The sequence below is a fragment of the Colossoma macropomum genome, unplaced genomic scaffold (genome assembly GCF_904425465.1).
Source record: "Colossoma macropomum unplaced genomic scaffold, Colossoma_macropomum, whole genome shotgun sequence".
Taxonomy (NCBI): domain Eukaryota; kingdom Metazoa; phylum Chordata; class Actinopteri; order Characiformes; family Serrasalmidae; genus Colossoma; species Colossoma macropomum.
The window spans coordinates 27,858,339-27,879,573 of record NW_023494793.1 but is presented as its reverse complement, the minus strand read 5'-3'; the positions used below and the strand labels follow the sequence as shown (position 1 = coordinate 27,879,573).

At 39.7% G+C, this 21,235-nt stretch overlaps 3 protein-coding genes across 3 annotated transcripts; all 3 read right to left on the bottom strand.

Annotated features, from left to right (window-relative positions):
• Positions 1 to 522: 522 nt before the first annotated feature.
• pabpc1l (poly(A) binding protein, cytoplasmic 1-like) lies at positions 523 to 6,824 on the bottom strand. The gene is made up of 15 exons (XM_036578043.1): positions 6,632 to 6,824; positions 6,237 to 6,430; positions 6,003 to 6,118; positions 5,195 to 5,334; positions 4,983 to 5,077; positions 4,754 to 4,891; positions 4,462 to 4,557; positions 4,017 to 4,283; positions 3,813 to 3,894; positions 2,840 to 2,956; positions 2,132 to 2,265; positions 1,683 to 1,791; positions 1,426 to 1,556; positions 1,210 to 1,288; positions 523 to 692 (listed from the first exon to the last, which is right to left on the bottom strand). Exons 1-14 carry the CDS (start codon positions 6,822 to 6,824, stop codon positions 1,226 to 1,228), a joined length of 1,875 nt encoding a protein of 624 aa, XP_036433936.1. The 3' UTR covers positions 523 to 692; positions 1,210 to 1,225.
• Positions 6,825 to 9,906: 3,082 nt separating this feature from the next.
• LOC118813615 (14-3-3 protein beta/alpha-A-like) lies at positions 9,907 to 13,974 on the bottom strand. The gene is made up of 6 exons (XM_036579050.1): positions 13,833 to 13,974; positions 12,019 to 12,319; positions 11,625 to 11,748; positions 11,290 to 11,453; positions 10,852 to 10,947; positions 9,907 to 10,746 (listed from the first exon to the last, which is right to left on the bottom strand). The coding sequence occupies exons 2-6, from the start codon at positions 12,310 to 12,312 to the stop codon at positions 10,690 to 10,692; spliced, it is 735 nt and encodes a 244-aa protein (XP_036434943.1). The 5' UTR covers positions 12,313 to 12,319; positions 13,833 to 13,974; the 3' UTR covers positions 9,907 to 10,689.
• A 266-nt stretch (positions 13,975 to 14,240) lies between these two features.
• On the bottom strand, positions 14,241 to 19,371 carry LOC118813614 (cytochrome c1, heme protein, mitochondrial-like). The gene is made up of 7 exons (XM_036579049.1): positions 19,272 to 19,371; positions 18,055 to 18,245; positions 17,783 to 17,909; positions 16,867 to 17,024; positions 15,599 to 15,759; positions 14,848 to 14,948; positions 14,241 to 14,667 (listed from the first exon to the last, which is right to left on the bottom strand). The coding sequence occupies exons 1-7, from the start codon at positions 19,350 to 19,352 to the stop codon at positions 14,563 to 14,565; spliced, it is 924 nt and encodes a 307-aa protein (XP_036434942.1). The 5' UTR covers positions 19,353 to 19,371; the 3' UTR covers positions 14,241 to 14,562.
• Between the last annotated feature and the right edge of the window lie 1,864 nt (positions 19,372 to 21,235).

Sequence of the window (21,235 nt, the reverse complement as noted above, 5' to 3'; positions counted from 1 at the left end):
CTGATCTAGAGAAACTTGAGGTGAGCACCGTCATTCTGATGCTTTATAATGTCTTTTCTAATCCTTCTTTTTCTGTTACTTTAGCTTTTATTGCAATGCTGTTTCTATATAGCTGATACTTTTTGTATTATGCGTGTTTAACTCAAAGTTGTGTAACCCAATAAAAATCAATGAATTTAGATCTTAAACCTCAGAGTGATTATTTTAAATAAAGAGATTTGGAGGGGAACAAGCCAAAAGCTTAAAGCAGTGGCCTATGCACAGACAAAAACGCTAACAGACAGGACGAGGTGCAACCTAATGTGTTAATCTTTTACAAAGAAATCTCACCTGGAAGTGAGTCTCAGCATTTGCCATGAGAAGTTATAGGAACTGTCCATGGAACAGCCGTATAGCAAATCCAACTCACACTTAACCCAATGAAAATGACAATAATGGACAAGACTGCAACATGGCTGCAGGTGAGCCCAAATGTTTTTAATGCACAACAAAGATTTTTTTTTCACATTTTTTCTTTCTTTTTTTCCCCTTTTTTCATTTTTATAAACAAAAGCAGAACAAACATAACACTGAACAGTCTTCACACTAGTCACATTTGACTAGGCAGTCTACAACCATTTTCTTTCTTCCCCCCATTTCTCATTTTCTTTCCCCCACTCTTTCGGCTCTTAGGCAAAACCCAACATTCAAGCCTGCAATTAAAAACAAAATGGGGGGCAAAAAATTAATAACATCACAGACACAGACATTCTGCAAACTAACTATATGAAATGCCTGCACTTTTTATACTGTTAGCTGATGGCACCAAATGTTACTTAGTTACAGTGCAAAATTAAATTAAAAAGTCAGAAACCACACGTTCATGAAGCAATATGTAAAAACACCCCAGCATATTTTACTGTGCACAGAAACACTTCTATTTACACTTCTACATACTATTTTAGCAGATCAAGCCTACAAGTTACATGAATGTCAACAGTTGCTTTTAAAATGATTGTAGCCAATGGAAAACACATGGATAAAGAAGAGCTGGAGATGCAGAACATACTGCAGTATAAGGCTATGTTCACACTGCAGGTAAAAGGAAACCTGTCAAACCTGCGGTCTGAACGTAGCAGTAACACAAAAGCACAGGACCTGCGCTTAAAAAGTAGGAATGAGCAGTTTTAAAACTGGCATCAGCTCACAAGCACTTGTCTGGTGTTTTACCTGCCTGAAGGCATCTTCACTTCTTAGAGGACACTTCCTTGGCTTGATGAGCTTGAAGCACAGCTACTGCCTCCTCAACCTAAAGCAAACATGTTTAAAAAGTAATTACTTATGTGTTTTATATACAAACAAAGCTACAGATTGCAGTCCAAAGTTATTTTATGCCTTACAACTACCCTGGAAAGGAACTGGCAGTATACTTGTGAGTATGTGTACCTTGGCATTCAGGGACTCTGGAGACTCAAGCATGTGCAGCAATTCAGAGTTATCAATTTCCAGCAGCATGCCAGTGATTTTTCCAGCAAGATTAGGATGAAGGGCTTGTATCAGCGGATACAGACGCTCACCTGAGGGATCATACAAAATGAATGAATTCCCTGGGAGGCAAGTTTTATTTTGTGTGTGTGTGTGTGTGTGTGTGTGTGTGTGTGTGTGTGTGTGTATGTATATGTATGTGAGTGAATGAAACACACCCAGTAGTTGTTTCTGCTCCAAAAGAGGTGCAGCTGCCAACATTGATGGAGTGAGGGGCTCCTGACCTTTTACATGAACAGCAGGCTCCATGACTGGAGGGGGCATGACCTACGAAACAAAGCTTATTTCCTTAGAATACAGCAAAGCTGATAGCCTGAAAATAAACAAATTAACCTCTAACAGAGTCCAATCCAGGTGTTAAGTACTTGCCAAAAAAAAACCCATCTGTTTCACAGAAATGTCTAAATCCTGCAGTTTCTCCTTTGACCACTCAGCCCACATAGAAAAATACATATTACAAAAAGTTACAGGACACACTGCAGGTCATCTTTCCTGCATTACGTAGCTACAGGTGCTTCGGTGGGCATGTTTGCTGGTCCTGCTAACCACTCCATACAAATCAAACACAGGTACTCTGCATATATTTGCACACATCTGAGTGCATTACCTGTGTAACAGGAGGCGGTACATTAATAACCTGCTGCATATTTCGGACTCCACTTGAGTACTTGTACTGATTGATTCCTCTCATCATTGCTCCTCCCACAGTTCGACCACCTGCTGTCTGTGTCCCAACATGAGCTGGGCAGAGAGACAGAATACATACTTCAACTGGTCTATTAAACATCTCTGTTTACACATGCTCTATGACAAAGGGAATAATACTGTCTACTGAAACAGCAACTAGTGGAAGTTGCAGAAGGATGGCAGTCACAGAAAAAGAGAAAAGAACTGTACTGTCATATCAGGATGCCAAATCCACAAATATTTCTTTTACAAATTGAATGGGTAACTTTGGATAGATTACGAACACTTTAACTAGACTTGACAAGTGAAAGCATGAGTTCTGCTCTCAACTTAAGGTACTAGCCAAAAACTTGTCTGCCTTGGTTTCATTACTGAATACTGACCAATCAACTCATTAAAGCCATACTTCATGCAGCTGAACCAGTCAAAGCATTCAAGAACAGCAGTGAGAATTTGCCAGAAACAAGCTGAGAGCTGGGCTGTCTGAAACTTATAGCCAAAGTTTATTTAAAACCTTAATCAAAAAACCAAAAAATCTGTAAATAAATAAATGACAAATTTAAAAACAACAACAACAACAACAACACAAAAAAACACCTCCTATTCATCCATAACCTCAGTTTCTTACCCATTCTCTGGGTGTGGACAATGCCTGGTGCCTGGGTGGAGGCCTGGCGCACAGTGCTGATGGGGGTGGATGCCCTGCGTGGCATCGCTGACCTCATCATATGAGCAGAGTATGGCGCTATCGCAGCCAATTAAAGAACAAATTAAGACCAGACACACATTACAGTTATTCATTTTATCACAGAATCAGGTGTTTACTGTGAGACTTGTTAGCGTTAGACAACATGGCAATATGTCAAGATGAATCACTGAGGTTTTCAGATTTAATTTTCTTTAAGTTGGCAACACACAAGCAAAACAGTGTCATGCTAAAAACGCTAACAGAAACAATACACTAAGAACAAAGTTGTTCTTTAATCTGCGATGCTGCTTAATCACTAATGTCAGCAACACATTCAGAAATTCTATCAATTTTTTCATTAAAACCTGACCCGTTGGGATTTGTAGATTTACAACACCCCACAGTAGTTACGACATGTCCAAATTGACAATAATCGAATGCAACAGCTTGTTTTAGAAAAAGTTTTCTGTGTGCAATATTAAAAGAAGCACTGCCTTTATTGTAGGACACCCTGCGATCCTGAGCAAGCATGTACTGCCTTTCAGAAAGGATTTTAGATCATTTAGCACTTATTTTAAATTTCAGCATTAGATTAACAAAAAAAAGGCAGAACAATGAATTTCAAAATGTTTGCACAAAATGGTCATCTTTGACACAGAAATGAACATTTGTGGCTTTCTTAGATCATGTTCCTTATGTGACAACAGCACTGAAAAACCACATTGATAGAAAAGTAGATTTAAAAAGCATAAATGACTGCTACGTCTGCTTAGTATTAACAGATTAATGTAATGTGCAGTTCACTGCTCTTTGAAGTATCAATGATACACACAAAACCCAAACGAAGTAGACTGTGATGCAATTTTTCACGATAACATATCGTCATACCCCTACCCCACATCCATCCTCCTACCCTGTGGTCTGGGAGCTTGTGCTGTAAAGCGTGGTGCTGGCCGTAGGTTTGGTACAGCGCTAAAGAAGGTACGTCCCTGAGGCTATTAACACAAAAACAGAAAAGGCTATGTGAATGCATAAAGAAAAAAAGAAAGTAAATAAATAAATACAAAAATTAATAATAAAAAAAAAATAAAATACAAAAACAAAAACGCCCGCCCACCTGTGGCATAGAAGGCATGTAGTAGCCGGAGCTCTGCTGATAAGCAGGCATTGCAGGGCTAGGGATGGCTCTCACACTGGCCAGTCTCTGCATGTACTGGTTGGTGAGGATGGCCTTGCGCTCCTCCTTCCTTTGGGCCAGCGCAACATAGAGAGGCTTAGTACTGACGATGCGGCCGTTCATCTCAGTCACTGCTTTAGTAGCTTCCTCAGGAGAGGAGAAGCACACAAAGCCAAAGCCCTTACTGCGGCCTCCTTCGGTCATCACCTGGCTCGGGAAAAAAAAAAAAAAGAAGAAGAAGAAATATATACATCGATACAACAACAACAACAACAACAACAACAACAAAATTTTTTATGAAAGCCTAAAAAAAAACAAAAAAAAACATTTGGACATCCAAAACAAAAGTCTAAAAAGAGCTAAATTTACTTCAAATTTACATTACCTTGGCACTGGTGATAGTACCATATGGTGAAAACTCTTTCCTCAGTTTGTCATCATCAACACCATCATCCAGATTCTTCACATATAAATTAACCCCCTGAAAACACATCAGCAAAACCACACACACACACACGTATGTTGAAAAGGTATATGATTCCGCATGACATTGATTGGCATCTTCAGAAATTCTCATGTAAGCATAACAACAATAATAATAATAATAATAATAATAATAATAATAAACATTTAATTTACACAGCATCTTTCTCAAGCTCAACGAAATGTGTATTTACCTGGTAGCGATTTAATCGTTCCTGCTTGATCTGCTCAAACTTGCGTTTGAGTTCTCCCTGCCGTTCTAGTCTCTTCTGAGCCCTACCCACATACAGAATCTTCCCATTAAGTTCCTTCCCATTCATCTCAGCTACTGCCTGAAACCGGGACAGGCAGTATGAGATTTTATATTTTGGGGTGTGCATCCATTTTTATGTACAAAAAGAACAACACTGACACTAATCTTACTTTCTGTGCGTCATTGTGGTTTTCAAAGTTCACAAAGCCAAAGCCACGAGAACGTCCTTTTTCATCCGTCATCACACGAACACTTAAGGTCTTCCCTGCAAAGCTCATTTTCAGTTTAAGCTCAATTTTGGATGATGGACTAACCACAATGACAGTTTATAACTGTGTGGAGATTTCAGTCAGATCATCTGACGAAGCTAAGCTTTTCTTACCGTATTCAGAGAAGACGCTCCGCAGTTTCTCACTGTCAAAGTCCTCTCCAAAATTCTTAATGTAAACATTGGTAAATTCCATGGCCTTGGCTCCAAACTCCGCCTCCCGCTCTTTACGAGATTTAAAATGTCCCACAAAGCTGTTCATTCAGATCCAAAAACACAAAAGAAACAAGAATGAAAAACTCACATGGATAAACGCTACAACTCAAGCAATGAAACACATCAAACTGATGAAGCATACTGCACTTTCAAGTCACCTATACAGCCTACATTACATCAGAATCAAGGGCCAATTTAATGTCTTCTGCAAGCCCTAACATTCACTCCACATGCCGTCGGAGTGCTCATTCTGGTTCAGCTGAAATCCTGCAGCAGACTGCTCCTCACATGCACTGACCTAAATGGTGACAGCTGACTTTTTTCCCCCAGGGGACAGACTGGGCCTGGACTCCTTGCCAGCTCTTTACCTGCCTTTATTCTGAGTAAAGAAAGGTCAAAAGATACCTAAGAGGTAACATTTTGCCATTACTTTTATTAGCAAAACAAAACACTTCCTTTCAATATCTGATGCGGATAATACCTGGAGCATAGTACTCTTATGAACACTTAACACCTACTAAACCTACTTGATAATGGCTAGATAACAAACACATCACTACAAACACAAGGCTGTATCAAGCTAAGCTGGGCTTAGGGTGGACTTTACTAAAGAGAAAGACTGTCCTTAACCTGTGGGACAAGCAGACACAGTAGAGTACACGGCTTGTGTTCTGCTATAAGCAAAAGCTGAAGAATAAACACATACACTTTGCGATCATTCAGGAGCATGCCGTTCATGGTTTCAATGGCTCGGTTAGCTGCCTCTTGTGTCTCAAAGTGCACAAACCCATAACCTTTCGAGCCATGCTCATCACAAACTACCTGTAAAATAGAACGTTTTACTGCAAAATCACAGTGTCCAAATACATATTAACAATATGCCAGATAAATACAAGAAAAAGCCACAAAACAGTTTTACAGATATCTGACCTAATCTTACCTTACATGACAGAATGTTTCCAAAAGCAGAGAAAGTGTCATAAAGTGCCTTGTTGTCGATGGACTCGTCCATGTTCTTGATGAAAACATTCCCTACTCCAGACTTCCTTAGACAAGGGTCTCGCTGTGACCACATGATCCTGATTGGACGACCCTTTATGACTTCATAGTTCATTGTATCAAGGGCACATTCAGCTGTAGCATAAGAAAAGTAGCATTTGAAAGATGTGAAGCAGGACTTTACACCAATAGCATGAATAATTGCTGGATATGGCCTAACACAGGACCCTGGATGAAGATGCTTACACTACCAAAACTGCAAAAGTCCTCAAAAAAAGTGATGAAAGGAAATACCTCAATTAGGAGCAGTCTTAGTGAGGTGGTGCAAGAGCTCACCGTCTGCAGGCTGCTGGAAGTTAATGTAAGCATAGCCGAGGGACCTGCGTGTGATGATGTCTCGGCATACACGAATGGACATGATGGGTCCAGCAGGTGAGAACTTTTGATAAAGCATGGCCTCCGTGACGTCAGGGTGCAGATCACCCACATAGAGTGAAGCCAAAGGATATGCTGGACCACTGCTGTTCATTCTTCAAGCTGTGCAATAAACTTAAAGGGCTAGTTATCTTTCCCTTACTGAGGGAAAAACTGAAAGCTTATTTTCATGGTAAATGGAACTCAACCAGAACAGGTTCCAATGGGTTCACCTTCAACTATTTAAACATATAGTTTTATAACGCAGCAAACAATTACTGTAGTGCAATGGCCCATAAAGCCACCATTTAAAATGACTGATAATTGGTGCATGAAATCAAATATAATTAACTATTATTTCCTCACATAATGTGCAATTATTGTTGTAATGTGTGCGACCAGACCATTACCATTATCCTAGCAAGCACATTTGAAACAAAACTGGTGGGAATTAATTAGTGCTATGTTTGCCACATTGGTAAAACAACATTTCAATTCTTTAGTTGTTATAGAATTAGAACCAACATTCTCTAAAAAAAAAAAAGATGGTTCTTAAAGCGTTCTTTAGTAAAGAACGTACAATTTCTATTCAGACCCATGAGTTCTATATTGTTACCAGCTTGACATCACAATAGAAGAACCCGTTTTGGTGCTACATAGAACCACTTTCAAAAATGTTCTATACAGAACAATATACAAGACATTCCCAACCAATCTGAAGAACGATTCCACCATGCAAAGGACCATTTAAGCATGAAATGGCTTTATATAAAACAGAACCATTCCCTTTACTAAAGGACCCTTGTAAAACAATTTTTTAAAGAGTGTATTTCTGAGACTTTTTCCTCTCAAAATGTTTAGTCAGATGCTCTACCATGAGAGTTTTAGACGTGAACCTAAAAGTGATACGTGTACTACAGTTACATAACAGTGTACAACAGTTACATAACAGACGTGTCCTTATGAGTTTTAAAAGTAAGAATTGTTCAATTAATAAACCTTTATTAACTGAGCATCTCGCTGCAGTGTAGCTGTACCACACATATAAACATTATCATATGGTTCAAGGTCTCAAACACTCGCAGTTTAGAACCGTTTCTTCTAAGTTACTTTTTGTGGTCAAATTCTTAGCACAGTAAGATATTTTAGCATTACTCGAGCATGTAAGTACAAATGGAAATGTCTCAAACACAACACATCAACTGAAACATGCAACTTATAATAAGCAAACCTCTCCGAAAACGTAATCAGAGAAGTCAGCTGGCGGACACATCAATCACCACAGGGACCTCTGATATAAACAGCTAGCCTAGCTAGGTTAGCTAGCTAGCTACCAATCTGACGGACACTGAAACTATGTCGAAATGAAGTCTTGCTACCCGGCACTGATTTATAAGACGCATATGCTGAAACTTTATAAAGACTCCCTAAAATAAATGTGAACAGAAACACACAGTAAGGAGCAAACAGCCGTTGCCATTGCTTTGTCAAGTGAATGTTAAATTAACGATAGCTAGCGAGCTAACGATAACAGTTAACCCGTTAACGTCACCGAACGCAGCAGCCAGTCCGTACTTCGATGAAACTTGTAAAGAACCGTTAATTTACTTTAAACCAAAGTTAGCCAACTTGATAATGTCTTTAATTTGAGTTCTAATCATCTTACCTTTGCACCTAAAATAAATGATGAGAGTAATGAATGTTTCGTCTCTTCAGCGCGCGGCCGCCGCGGCTCTGCAGTAAATGTTTTAGTTTGATTACGGCCTTGAAACACCTGTCATATCAATGCGCGCCTGCGTTAAGACCAATTAAAACGGGTGTGAACCTTCCCGAAAATGTAAACGTTGCTCCGCAAGGGTAAATAGTCCTGTTAAAGTGCACGAAGGAGCGAATACCAGCAGCTGATATTAGGAAATATATTCATTATTTTGAATACGATTCAAGGTCCTAAACTTTTTACTTGCCTATTGTACCTGTAAAGAGTACTCTATCTAGTAATATTACTGTGTGAATGCATTGTAGTATCATCATTAGACCACTAGAGGGTGGTATAGAGGCTGGAGCGTTCAGTATGCAGGTTACAAAACGGAGGATGGGGTGTTTTTGAAGTGAAGCTGCAGATATTAAGCAGCAAGATTTGTGAAGCGCATAGAGTGAAATCAGACTAAGTTTCAGTACTAATGTAACTATATGGAAATTTGAATATGGCCAAATATTCACATCTGACATAAAAGGTCAGGACAATATTTTAAAATATACGAACATGTGTAATTCAGTTATTAAAATGTACAGTCATTCAGAGTATTTTGATGTGAAATGGTTAATTATAGAGAAACTTAACCGACTCAGATTTCTTTACAGTGGTGGTGATAGGAACCTGGGGACGAGATGTCTACAACACAAATATAGCCATTTTATTTACTGTCCAAATTGACCAGTGAACCTACACGTGACTTCTGAGTCTATAACTGTAATGCTGATATAGTGGAAAATAAAAAATGTTTCCTTTGGGGCCTATTTTGCTTTACAACACCCTGCATGGAAATCTACCAAATTATTTTATTAAACACATTTTGGGTTAAAGACTGAGAAAATGATCATAAACAATGTGTCAGACATCATCAGGCAATGTATTCAGAACCATTTTGTGTAATAATTACGTAGTTAGTAATAACATGTAGCTTTAAGAGGCATTAAACACTTCAGAAGTCTGGTTACTTTTACTACCACTGTGAACAATTTAGACTCAGCAAGTTCGAATGGTCTCCACTCTGAATGACTTAAATTCACATCTCAAGAATTATGAAATTTTTAAAGAAACATCTTTGCCCAACTTGTAAATGTGTTATAAAACTAAAACTGTGCACTTGTTGGAGATGCTTTTAACCCACCTTACTTTCACACAATTTAAAAAGTACTTCATTTAATAATCTATAGACTAATCCATTACGTGGCAGAAAATGCATCTTTTTCGGTGTAATACTGTTTGACTAGCTAATGTTGGGAATGCTTTTTATAAAAAAATAATTTGTAGCCACATTAATTACTGGCCACGAGATATCAAATTCTTATATCATGGTCTCTACAGACTAAACTCATACATAAGAACTACTTGATGTGAACACATCTCACTGTTTTCCTTACAGCAGTGTGTGTAGAATGAAACATCTTAAATAAATACACATTTTCCACTGAAATTTAATTTTTCAGACATTTACTTTATGAAATGGCCACCTGACCATGTGTCCGAACAGGGCTTTCAGTGAATAACCCTAGCACCGACACCAGGAATCCAAGCTGAGAGGCATAGCATCATAGGTCCAAAAACAAGATACAAAACTCAAGAATTACAGTGTTTGGTGAAAATAAACTGCCAGTTTAATAACCATACAATAAAACCTGCAAATACCATGACGAATTACACTAAAAAATGTTCGTAACAAAAACAAGAAAAAAAGGATGAAAATGCACAACCAGCTAAGGTGGAAATAAATGGGAATCATTAGGAAGGACTTTTAGAGTTCATAACCCCGACTCCAAAACACACACTCACTCACTCACTCTGGAACAAGCACACTCAATCTCTCCTTCATACACTCGCTCAGTCAGTCTCTCGCTCTCTTTCTCATTCACTCTCTCTCACACACACGACAAATAGGGACTCGCTATTCAGTACAACCATGTTAAATTCACAAACAAAATGACTGGACCTGCTGACATCGGCATGTCACCCTGTGAGCCCCCCCATCCCCGCCGCCGGTGCCTGTGTGAGGGGCTTCAGTGTGTGTCTTGCTTCAGGTGCGTCTCGTGATGATCGTACAGAAGGTAAGGGGACAGGGGTTGGGGGCTAAATGGAGGAGGGATGGGGAATGTAAAGTAGGGTGGGGTGGGGGGGTTGGTGGAAGCCGTCTGTGTAATTATTTATTTTTTAATTAAGATGAGTGTATGTGTGCGTGTGTTTGGAGATCAGAGCAGCTCCTCTAGTTCTCTCCCTCGCCCGCATCTGCCTCGTCGCCCTGGTTTTCCGACGTCCACAGCTGCAGAAACGACACAAAAACCACCGAAATGTTATATGATGTTAACCAATTTGGTACTGAATCGCTAGAGTAATCATCCTGTTATAGAATTTAAGAATCACTTACGGTGAGATTGTCCCTTAGTAGTTGCATGATCAAGGTGCTGTCTTTGTAGGAATCCTCATTTAAGGTGTCAAGCTCAGCAATGGCTTCATCAAAGGCCTAATAAAACATTTTTTTTCAATTCTTTACTAAATTATTCACTTTGAATATGAATATACAGAACACAAGATATCTTGTGTACCGGTCATGTTTGAATATTTTGAAACTCCAGCTGCCTTTTATATGGTGTAAACATAGACTTACTTGGGATACAATCGTTATTTTAACATGTGTTATAGCTAAGAACATGTTTTCCTTTCCGCTATTAAATTACCAGGTTTTGGTCAGACAGCAACAATATGCAATACATAATGGGGATAGGCTTCATTTGCCTAAAAAGTCATCAAGATAGAGACTAGATTTATATTAAGTGTATCAACTCTGCTGGTAATGTTTTCTAACCGTCTTGGCAAGGTTGCAGGCCTTCTCGGGCGAGTTGAGGATCTCATAGTAGAAGACAGAGAAGTTAAGAGCCAGACCAAGCCGTATGGGGTGTGTGGGCTGCATTTCTTTCTTGCTGATCTCAAATGCATCCTGGTAGGCTTTCTGAGAGTTGTCAACTGTGGCTGCATGAAGAGAGAGCAAGAGACTCATTAAATAGTAATGACAGTTTTCATTCTTTTACAATTCCAGAATTCTGAAGGCATCCACACAGTGTTTGGGCAATGAGAATTTATGAGCAAGTGCACTAGGGCCAAGTCCAGACAAATCCCAGAAAACAAATGATATCAACTTACAGGTCTTAGACTCTCCAGATGCAACCTCAGACAGGTATCTATAATAATCGCCTTTCATTTTCAGATAGAACACCTTGCTCTCAGCTTGAGAGGCATTGGGAATGAGAAACTTCTCCAGCAGACCCTATAAAGGCAAAGATATGCAGGATCCTTATTAAATAACTTATGTGATTAAAAATTAGAAAGAATTTTTAAGGAAATCCTTTATATGTTTTAATTTTCCAGAAATAGGCAAGTAAATTCAGCTTGTACGAGACATTCCAAAAAGCATTTAAAATGTCATCCAAATTTGTCAAAAGAACATTCCTTATGTCATTTAAGTTTACATCAATTAATAAACAGTTAAATGACCAAGGCTGCAGTGTGATAAGTGTTCTGGGGCTGGCAGTGTTACCAGAACATCGTTGCAGATGTCCTGCAGCTCGCCTTCGATCTTCTCGCGGTACTCGCGTGCCATCTGCTGCTTCTTCTCATTGCCCTCAGTCTTCTGCTCGATGCTGGAGATGACACGCCAAGAGGAGCGTCGGGCACCCACCACGTTCTTGTAGGCTACAGAGAGCAAGTTGCGCTCTTCATTGGACAGCTCTACGCCCCGCTCAGTCACCGCCTTCATGGCAGTGGCCATATCGTCATAGCGCTCTGCCTGTTCGGCCAGCTTGGCTTTCTGTACCAAGTCACTCTTGTCCATTTTCAGACTGAAAAGACAGATCGGAAGAGAATCTGAGTCAAACTGACATGAGAAAAAAGCAATAGTCATAAGCAAGGGGGCTGTAACCATTATGTTTTCTGGTTTTCATAGGTTTACTGGTGAAAGTAGATAAGTTAGATATTTTATGCATATTTTGATACTTTTTTTGAGGACATTAAAATGGCAGTTGTTGGGGTATAGGCTTCGAAGATTCGCCTTCAGCAGAGTTTGATGGTGATGCCTTCCTTTGCCGACCACATTCAGTGTGAGTGTCAATTTCTCACTACTGTTGACGTGACAGCTAGGAAAAAACGTGACCACAAAACACCAAGCCAAGGGGCAAAGGACCTAGTGTCTCCCCCGTCTTCACACTAGAAACCTCTGCACGTCCTGTCAGGGAAACATGAGGACCAGAAGGCGACCTACACGCAAAGCCACCGGACACTTAACGAGTAAAACGATGCTACGAGCTTCCACATGTAGCAAAGTCCTCTCTGTCCTCCAGGCCATCAGTACGATGTCAAAGCAGATTTGCGTGGCGAATCGAGGACACTCCCGTTCGGCTATTTCGCCGCGGACGCTCCTTCCTAAAGCGGTTACAACTATAAAATGTACTAATGAGGCCATGACCCATTTTAACGCCACTGCACGGTTGATCACTCGGGATCAGCCGTGCTGCATGGCCGTGGTTATCCATTTTGTTCATATTTTCGAGATTAAACGCGAACAGGACGGACCACCCTGCGCCTCTCAGGACACGAGCCGCCAGTGTCACGGACAGCTACAGATATCTTAAGTTAATGTTAACAAAAACGATTTAATATCACCCTGTTGTTGTTCTGCGTATAAATAAGACATAAAATGATTTACTTGCATCGCGGCGGGTAATCCCGGAGGCCTCGGAGGTCTCAATACAAATCGATGCACTGATGTTAGATAAGTTAGCTTTGTGGCTACAATGACGTTAGCCAACCTAGCTAATCTGTTCAGCTGGCTAGCGGACCGGATACATAAAAAATCTGATTATTAGGAGAAATTAGAGTTTTTAGTTTGCATTTTAGCATCTTCGGTAAGTGCACCGTTGCGCTGCGTTTACTCATTTCTAAAAATGGCTTTGTCCTGCGAAGATATTTTTCCACTGCGGCGCTTTCTTTCGGTGAGAGGGACGGAGGCCTCGCACTGAACGAGGAGGGGCCGGTGAAGAACCCAGCCAGTCATAACGCACTGATTTTCAGTTGTCATTTATACTACATGTATTTGGTACTTGAAATGCCCTACCAAACATGTGTTCTACCTTGTCGCGCATAATTAGCGCTTGCAAACGCAACTGCACTGGCTTTTTGAAGCCAGTTAGCTCGCTGCTAGTCGCTGAGGTGTAGCGCTTTTCGCTGTTGCTAATGCTAATGCTAACGACCGTGACTGGTATCTTATTCAGGGTCAGAGACTCGCACACATAATCAGGAAAATATCTGTTTAAGGCACACGGTTGGTGTTATTATGTGTTAGGAGAGCAAACTCACGTTTAAATGGCGTTTAGTCCTGCCTTTATCTTTGAAAGATACAATCGGAGTGTCCGTCCTCCTTCTCGCTCTTCAGTCGCTCTGGGCAGTACCACTTCCGCTGAAGTTGACACATCCGTTTTCCTATAAACCTCGCCAGAACGAACCCAACGACTAGATTTACATATGTGTATTTACGACAAACGATAAAATGAGTAGGAAATTGACTGTTTTGTCTTATTTGAGAAACTTTAATGTCTAGTGGGTGTTTCCAGGTACGAACTGTGCTCCAATGCGGGTTTCAGGGACAAACTGTACCACAGTGAAAAAGAGGCATATTATAACTAGGACAGTTTATTGCCTTGGAAGGGCACAGAGATGTCAATCCTGGGCTATTTTTTCCCCCTAAAACAAAGAATCTACACCTTAGAAAGCTTTGCAAAAGTATTTATTAGATATACAGCAACATATATTTACACAAAAATGTGTATAACTCTTTGACAATGTACTGAGATTAATGTGCTTCCTAGGCCCTCAGTTCCTGAACACAGCCATTAATATGATGCTCCCTAAGTGTTTTAACTTTTTTATTCTATGCCTGTAAATAAAATCTGAATGCCTTTTCAGTCACGAAAACAATTCCCTTTTAAGAAAAGCATAATGTCCATTGTGGCAAATAAATGAATGAGAGACTGGATGCAGAACTCTGTGGAGACTCTGGTTAGAGCTGATCAAGGCTAGGGTGAATGGTTCATTTGGGTGGCCTGTAAGCGATCTTTCTGCTCTTGAGTACAGACCACCTGTGCCTCTTCAGATAGTACACTAACGGGATGAGGATCGCTGAGCCCATAAACAGCTGTAAGCAAACAAGAGTGAAAAGAGGAGAGAAATACAAGTTAAATGCCAACCCAGTTCAACAAAAGTCATGGACCGAGACTCATTTGTTTCTCTAAACATGAATGTACTCTACAGAGCAATCTTTAACCCCATGCCGAAACATCACAAGAAAGAAGTCAGGAGAACAAGAGATTAGTACCTTAAGGCCCATGCGTTTCCTCTGGTCATGTTCTGGCTCGGCTGCCCAGCGCAGGAAAGTACACACATCTTTAGCCACCTGGCTCATAGTTGCTGGTGTGCCTGCAACAAGAAAAAAAAGCACATTTAATTTTATCAAATACACTTTCACCTATTAAAAAAAACAGAATCTCTCCACTGGAGTCAGTTTACCACATGAGGTAACAATTAACACATCGGTAGCAAGGCTCACTACCTTAAAGCTGAAGAATGGCACTTGACATTAGTGATATAGGTAGTTTGAAGTCAAGCTACTAGAATGTTATGAAATCTGCAGCTTCTCTCCACAATACATTTAAGAAATATATGGCTTTATGCTAGCATGGGGGAAACAGTGCTGAATCTTGTGAGCTTTTACTTTGTTTTATTCTTCTGGAGCCTTGACCTGTTTTTCTGATCAGCTCCTTCTAAGCTTAATGCAAGTAATGACAACAGAAAGCTTAAAATTAAATCAAAAATCTCATTCAAAGTATCAATACTAATAGTGGAAAATAAACAAGGGATCTGTTTCCTGGACAGCCATTTGGTCTACTTCTGGACTACATTTTCTTTTCAGTGGAGAATCTCTGTAGTCCAGAACCAGGCTATGACTGTCTGGGAATAGTAACAATGCTGAAAGGTAACAGTCACTTTCAGTAACTGTTTTGCTAACGATCAAAGTTCATTGAATCGCCCATGGTGTTGTCCATCAAACCTGCCTATAAAAAACTCACCGTCATCATACTCTAGGACCTCGTTGTAGATGGGTGGGGCCATGGCAATGGCCTGGCCAGGGAAATAGGGGTTGTAGTAGAGCCCCTCTCTCACAGACACGCCAGCAGGGGGTTCACAATAGCCTGTCAGCAGCGAAAACACATAGTCCTCTCCACCATGCCTAAAGTATATACACATGCAAACACAACATATAGTTATGGTCCTACCATGAATATCATTTAATATACTGTGAGGCATTAGTGTAATACACACACACACACACACACACACACATCATGTAAACTGCTTATCCTTCTGGGTCGCGTGGTGGCGGGGTTGGGGGCTGGAGCCTATCCCAGCTGTCATTGGGCGGAAGGCAGGAAACACCCTGGACAGGTTTTAGTTATGTATTTTAGTTGCATATATCTTAAGAAATCAGTGATGGAGCATTACTTGCTAGCCAACAGATTATTGTGGAAATCCCCCTCTGTTGTAATTAATTCTGAATGCAAATATGTTCTAATTATAACCAAATATGCAAATTAATGCTCTCTGAAAATTCACTGCATTAACATCCATCATGAGTAAGCAATTTCTCTGAATAGGTATTTTGACTTTGTTTTGACTGCTAAATGCTTAGCTAGCTAGCTAGCCAGTACTGTTTGGTACAGGTGTCTCTGTTTGAAGGACTAACTGTGGTCAAGAAGGTTAGGTGAAACTGCTGACAAGAGATAGAAGCCATTGCAGCCAAGTAGGTGCTGCTGTATTTAATTGCAAAGTAAATCGTTTCGGAGCTCAAGGAATCTGCTGTGGAAAAAAGATGGCTGGTGCTTTTTGAGACAAAACTGCAAGACTGCAACTGATTTACATTTAATGTCAGAAGCTGGTGTGTTATGCTAGTCATTTACACATGTGTATAAACATATAACAATAAAGTTTGACTAAAGCTGCACAATACAAACGAAGTATTTTACTGACACACATTGTGACTGCAAGATGCCTTGGAATATATATAAAAAAAACACAGTGGTCATTCCTTAATTTAAAGCAATAAACGCCAGTCTGTAATATAGGGGCCAAAATCAGAACACAATTATGTTTGTTGGATGATTTGACTGTGTTGATTAATCAAAACAGCCTCAGAAACGTATCAGGAATATCTGATGTTCCTCAGGAAAGGGCTTAAAGGGCTTATTTGCATACTGCGAAGGCCAATGTCAATGATCACCTAACTATATATTGTGTAGCTCTACTTGTGGTTGTAATCAGATCTGATTCAAAGTGTTACCTGGCATTAACGATGTAGCTGAGATCAGGGGGAAGAGCACCATTATTAGCAGCCCGTGCTGCCTCTGGATTGGAGTACGGCTTCGGGAAGTAATCAGATGGTTTCCCTGGACGAGTGAACATTTCTCCTGACTCATCTGGACCATCTACTACCTCAATCTGAGATTGAGAGAGAGAGGCATTATGATCATCATGAACAGCGTTTGTACCATAGGGTGCACCTGATCCTGTAACACAACCTCACTCTGCTCGGCCATTATAAAAGCATGCAGAGCAATCACTGGAACTAATGACTCCCATGAGATGGTGGACAATACCATTATGGATCTATTTGGCTTTCTCCAAACATAAACCTGCCTGGAACAAGATGACTCATCAGAACATATTTCTTTATTCCATCGCTAAGGGGTCCAAGGTTTTGTCCTTATGTGTGTTTAGGCTTTGTGTGTTAGCTTAGGGTACAAGCATTTTCCAAGCGGCTGCACCAGTCTTGAATTTCATCTCTGTGAAGCTCACAACATCCATTTTTGGGTCACGGAAGTGCTGACTCAATTCTCTTGTCACTGTGGATGCTATAGTTTTGTAGTACAGTTATCAGCAACCATCAGAAAAAAAGATCTGGTGGACCAACTGAGTCAGATATAAAACTGAGACATACAACAGATATATAATATATTCAATACAAGAACATTAAGGTATGTAAAAATTCAGTATGTACAAGTGTAAAGCAGAGTTGTAATTACAATTCTGCAGTTTTTGTTCACCTATTAGTTGCTTTATGCTGACCTGAAAAATCACATATTAAATTGCATGACTCATTTGTAGCTTCCTTTGTATTGTGATTCAGAGGGTAATCCAAAGTTGAAGTTTCTCTTCATGTTATTTTGTCCACTTCAATATAAACAACTAAGCCTCACCTCCTCAGCGAGGGTCTTGACCTCTTCCTCTGTGTGCGATACTCCCACCAAGTTACGGAAGGCCAAATATTCCATACTGTGGCAGGCTGCACACACCTGTTTGTACACCTGATAGCCACGTCGAATACTGTAGAACATAGAAACAAATCCATTCAGTGTCTCAAATGCCCTTCAACACTACTTCAACATCATTATAATATCATTAGCAATCAATGTCATAATAACGAATACAAAAAAACTTTCACAACAGGCATTAGAAGGAGTTAGTGCACCTGGCATGGTCCAGAGCAGACAGCAAGCCATTGTGGCTCCAGGGATAAGACGGTGGGTGCAGCTCCAGGTCTGATGCTTTCACTGACTGATGGAGGATCAGGGCTAGTCCAGCTCCTCCTGCCGTCAACACACCAAGAGTGGAGATCGCCACCTTCCTCCCTTTGGACAGACTGGCGAAGGACATGTTCACCTAGTATACAGAGGTAAACAGAGGAAACATGTTCACCAAGTATAGAGAGGTAAACAGCTCACAAGGTACACCTGATATATATTTTAAATAAAAATACAATGTGTTTTCCTTTAAAGATATTAAGTATTAAAGTAATCAAACATAGTATAACGTTCTAAAATACATTAAAAATGACCCACCTTCATATAAATAAAGATCATTTTTATTTATTGATTGATTTTGTATTTTTAGTCATCTACAAACATTTCAACTGAACTACCCAGGACAAAGTAGTGGCATCTCTGGGGAGTATTTCACAGGGCAGTTAGCCAGATAACTCAGTTGTGGATTGTCCAGTAGTAATGTCCCTCAGCTCTTTTCCCAATGTACAGACTTGACTTTAGTTATCTGGCTAAACTGAGAGATCCTGAATTTCTGTTAGTCGGATAGCGTAAGCCCAAAGATGTCTGAGGAGTGTCTCTAAACTCTTTTCTACTATTGCACAAGCTTGACTTTGGGCTTAAGTTATCGGGCTAAACTGAGAAATCCTGCTATGGTGAACTAACCTGGTCTAGACAGTAAACATTAGCTACGTTGCACATATCAACATTAAGACTATATGGACGTGAATATATGTAAAGTAATGCACACTATACTACAATTCATGTAATGAGGCAGTTGCTGATCTTGTTACAGACATAACTTTTGGCTCCAGCTGACTCCTTCAGGGCTGCTACGCTAAATCACAGACACAAGATGGCATATGCCAAACCACAGACATAGATGACATGTCAAAATAAAACAATATAGTGAGCTCTAAATTCTATAAACTTGGTACAAAAAATCCAAAGTGACCCAATTTTGCAGCTAAGACACCCAATTGCTTTCCTTGACTGGACTGCAGCTTGAATGAATAAAATGACCTTGTGTTCTGTCTGAACTAACCTAACCCAGTGACGATAGTACCTTGGAACCGTTTATTTAGGTTTGTTTAAATATACATGGCTCACAGCACACGTGTACGTGTTTAAACGATTCATGACTTACTTTGGAAACATGAAGTGCGTTTTTTGACTTGAGGAAAGATCTTCCTGCAGAGCAGCACACAGCCAGCCGGAGCGCCGCCATTTTCGGCTTCTCGGCTCTGCGCATGCGCACTGCTAATGTTAGCCAGCCGCAGATATGATGGACATCAACAGATCCGAGCGGGAGTCAGAGAGCTCTGCTTTATGGACGCTGTCGTACTTTAATTTTACACCGAGAAATGATGTCTGTAGGGTTGTTGAAAAATAGAGGTTATTAAGCTGCAGCTCTTATAGGAGAATTCCACCGAATTTTACATTCTTTGCATAGGTATTCCATGAACAACGTTATTTCCATGAGTAGCATGGATCCTTCTGTACTAAATAATTTTAGACCAATTTCAAACCTAGCTTTTCTAAGTAAAGTCTTAGAAAAAGTTGTTTACAAACAGCTAAATGCATATCTAATATCAAACAATTTATATGAGAAGTTTCAGTCAGGTTTTCGTTCTAACCATAGTGCAGAGACAGCATTGATTGGTGTTATGAATGACCTCAGGCTCAGCGCCGATGCACAAAATCCTTCTATTTTGGTTTTATTAGATCTTAGTGCATCTTTTGATACCGTTGACCACAAGATTTTAATCCAGCATCTTCAATGACTTCAAAAACTCAGGCACAGTTTTAGAATCATAGAATCATATCATTCATCAAAAAGATTTGCCATTTCTTGTGGAGTCCCTCAAGGTTTAGTCTTAAGGCCTTTGCTTTTCTCTTTGTACATGCTACTTCTAGGTGATGTCATTAGGAAGCATAGTATAAATTTTCATAGCTGTGCTGATGACACCCAGCTATACATTTCTATTCCTTCTGAAGATCAGGACTCTGTAGACAGACTAACCAGCTGTGTGTCAGATATTTCTCAGTGGATGTCGCAAATATTTCTACAATTAAATCATGAAAAAACTGAAATATTGATTGTTGGTACAGAAACTCAGAGAAAAGTGATTTATGAGAAACTTGGTTCTTTAGCTTCATATACCAAACCTGAAGTACAAAACCTGGGTGTGATCTTAGACTCTGAGCTCTGTTTTGTCCTGCATGTAAACACAGTCACTAAAGTAGCTTTTTATCACTTGAGAAATATCGCTAAAGTTTGGCCTTTTCTCTCTCAGAGCGACGCAGAGAAACTTGTTCATGCATTTGTTACAAGCAGACTTGACTACTGTAATGCTCTTCTTACTGGACTTCCTAAGAAAACTACACATCCCTTACAGCTCGTACAAAATGCAGCAGCATCCTAACAAAAACAAAAAAGAGAGATCATATCATTCCTGTTTTAAAAGAACTGCACTGGCTACCTGTATTGTTCAGGACAGATTTTAAAGTTCTGCTTCTAGTTTTTAAAGCTCAAAATGACCTTAAAGCACCTGCTTACATCACAGAGTGTCTGTCTGTTTATGTTCTGGTACGTAATCTAAGATCTGCAGACAGTAGCTTTCTACAAATACCTTGTGTAAAATACAGAAAACATGGAGAGGCCTCTTTCAGTTATTGTGCTTCTAAACTGTGGAACTCAATTCCACCTTTTATTAGACACTCAAGCTCAGTGCTCACTTTTAAGAACCATCTAAAAACGTATCTCTTTAACTGAGCATTTAATTAAAACTCTATGTCTCATGGTATTTATCTTAAAATTTGATCTTTTTAATTTTCTTATGATTCTAAATAAATACTAATGATTTCTTGTATAACTATGTTTTATCACCTGAATGTAAAGCACTTTGAGTTGTCACCAGCATGAAAAGTGCTATATAAATAAAAAATATTATTATTATTATTATTATTGTAATTCTGAATAATAGTGGTTTATGGTAGAGTACTTCGGTCCCTCTTCTGCCTCAAGTTTTTTATGTACTATTTAGCCTTACAATGCCCTGCCTCTCCACCATGAATAGATAAAAAAATGAACAGAAAAAAAAACATACA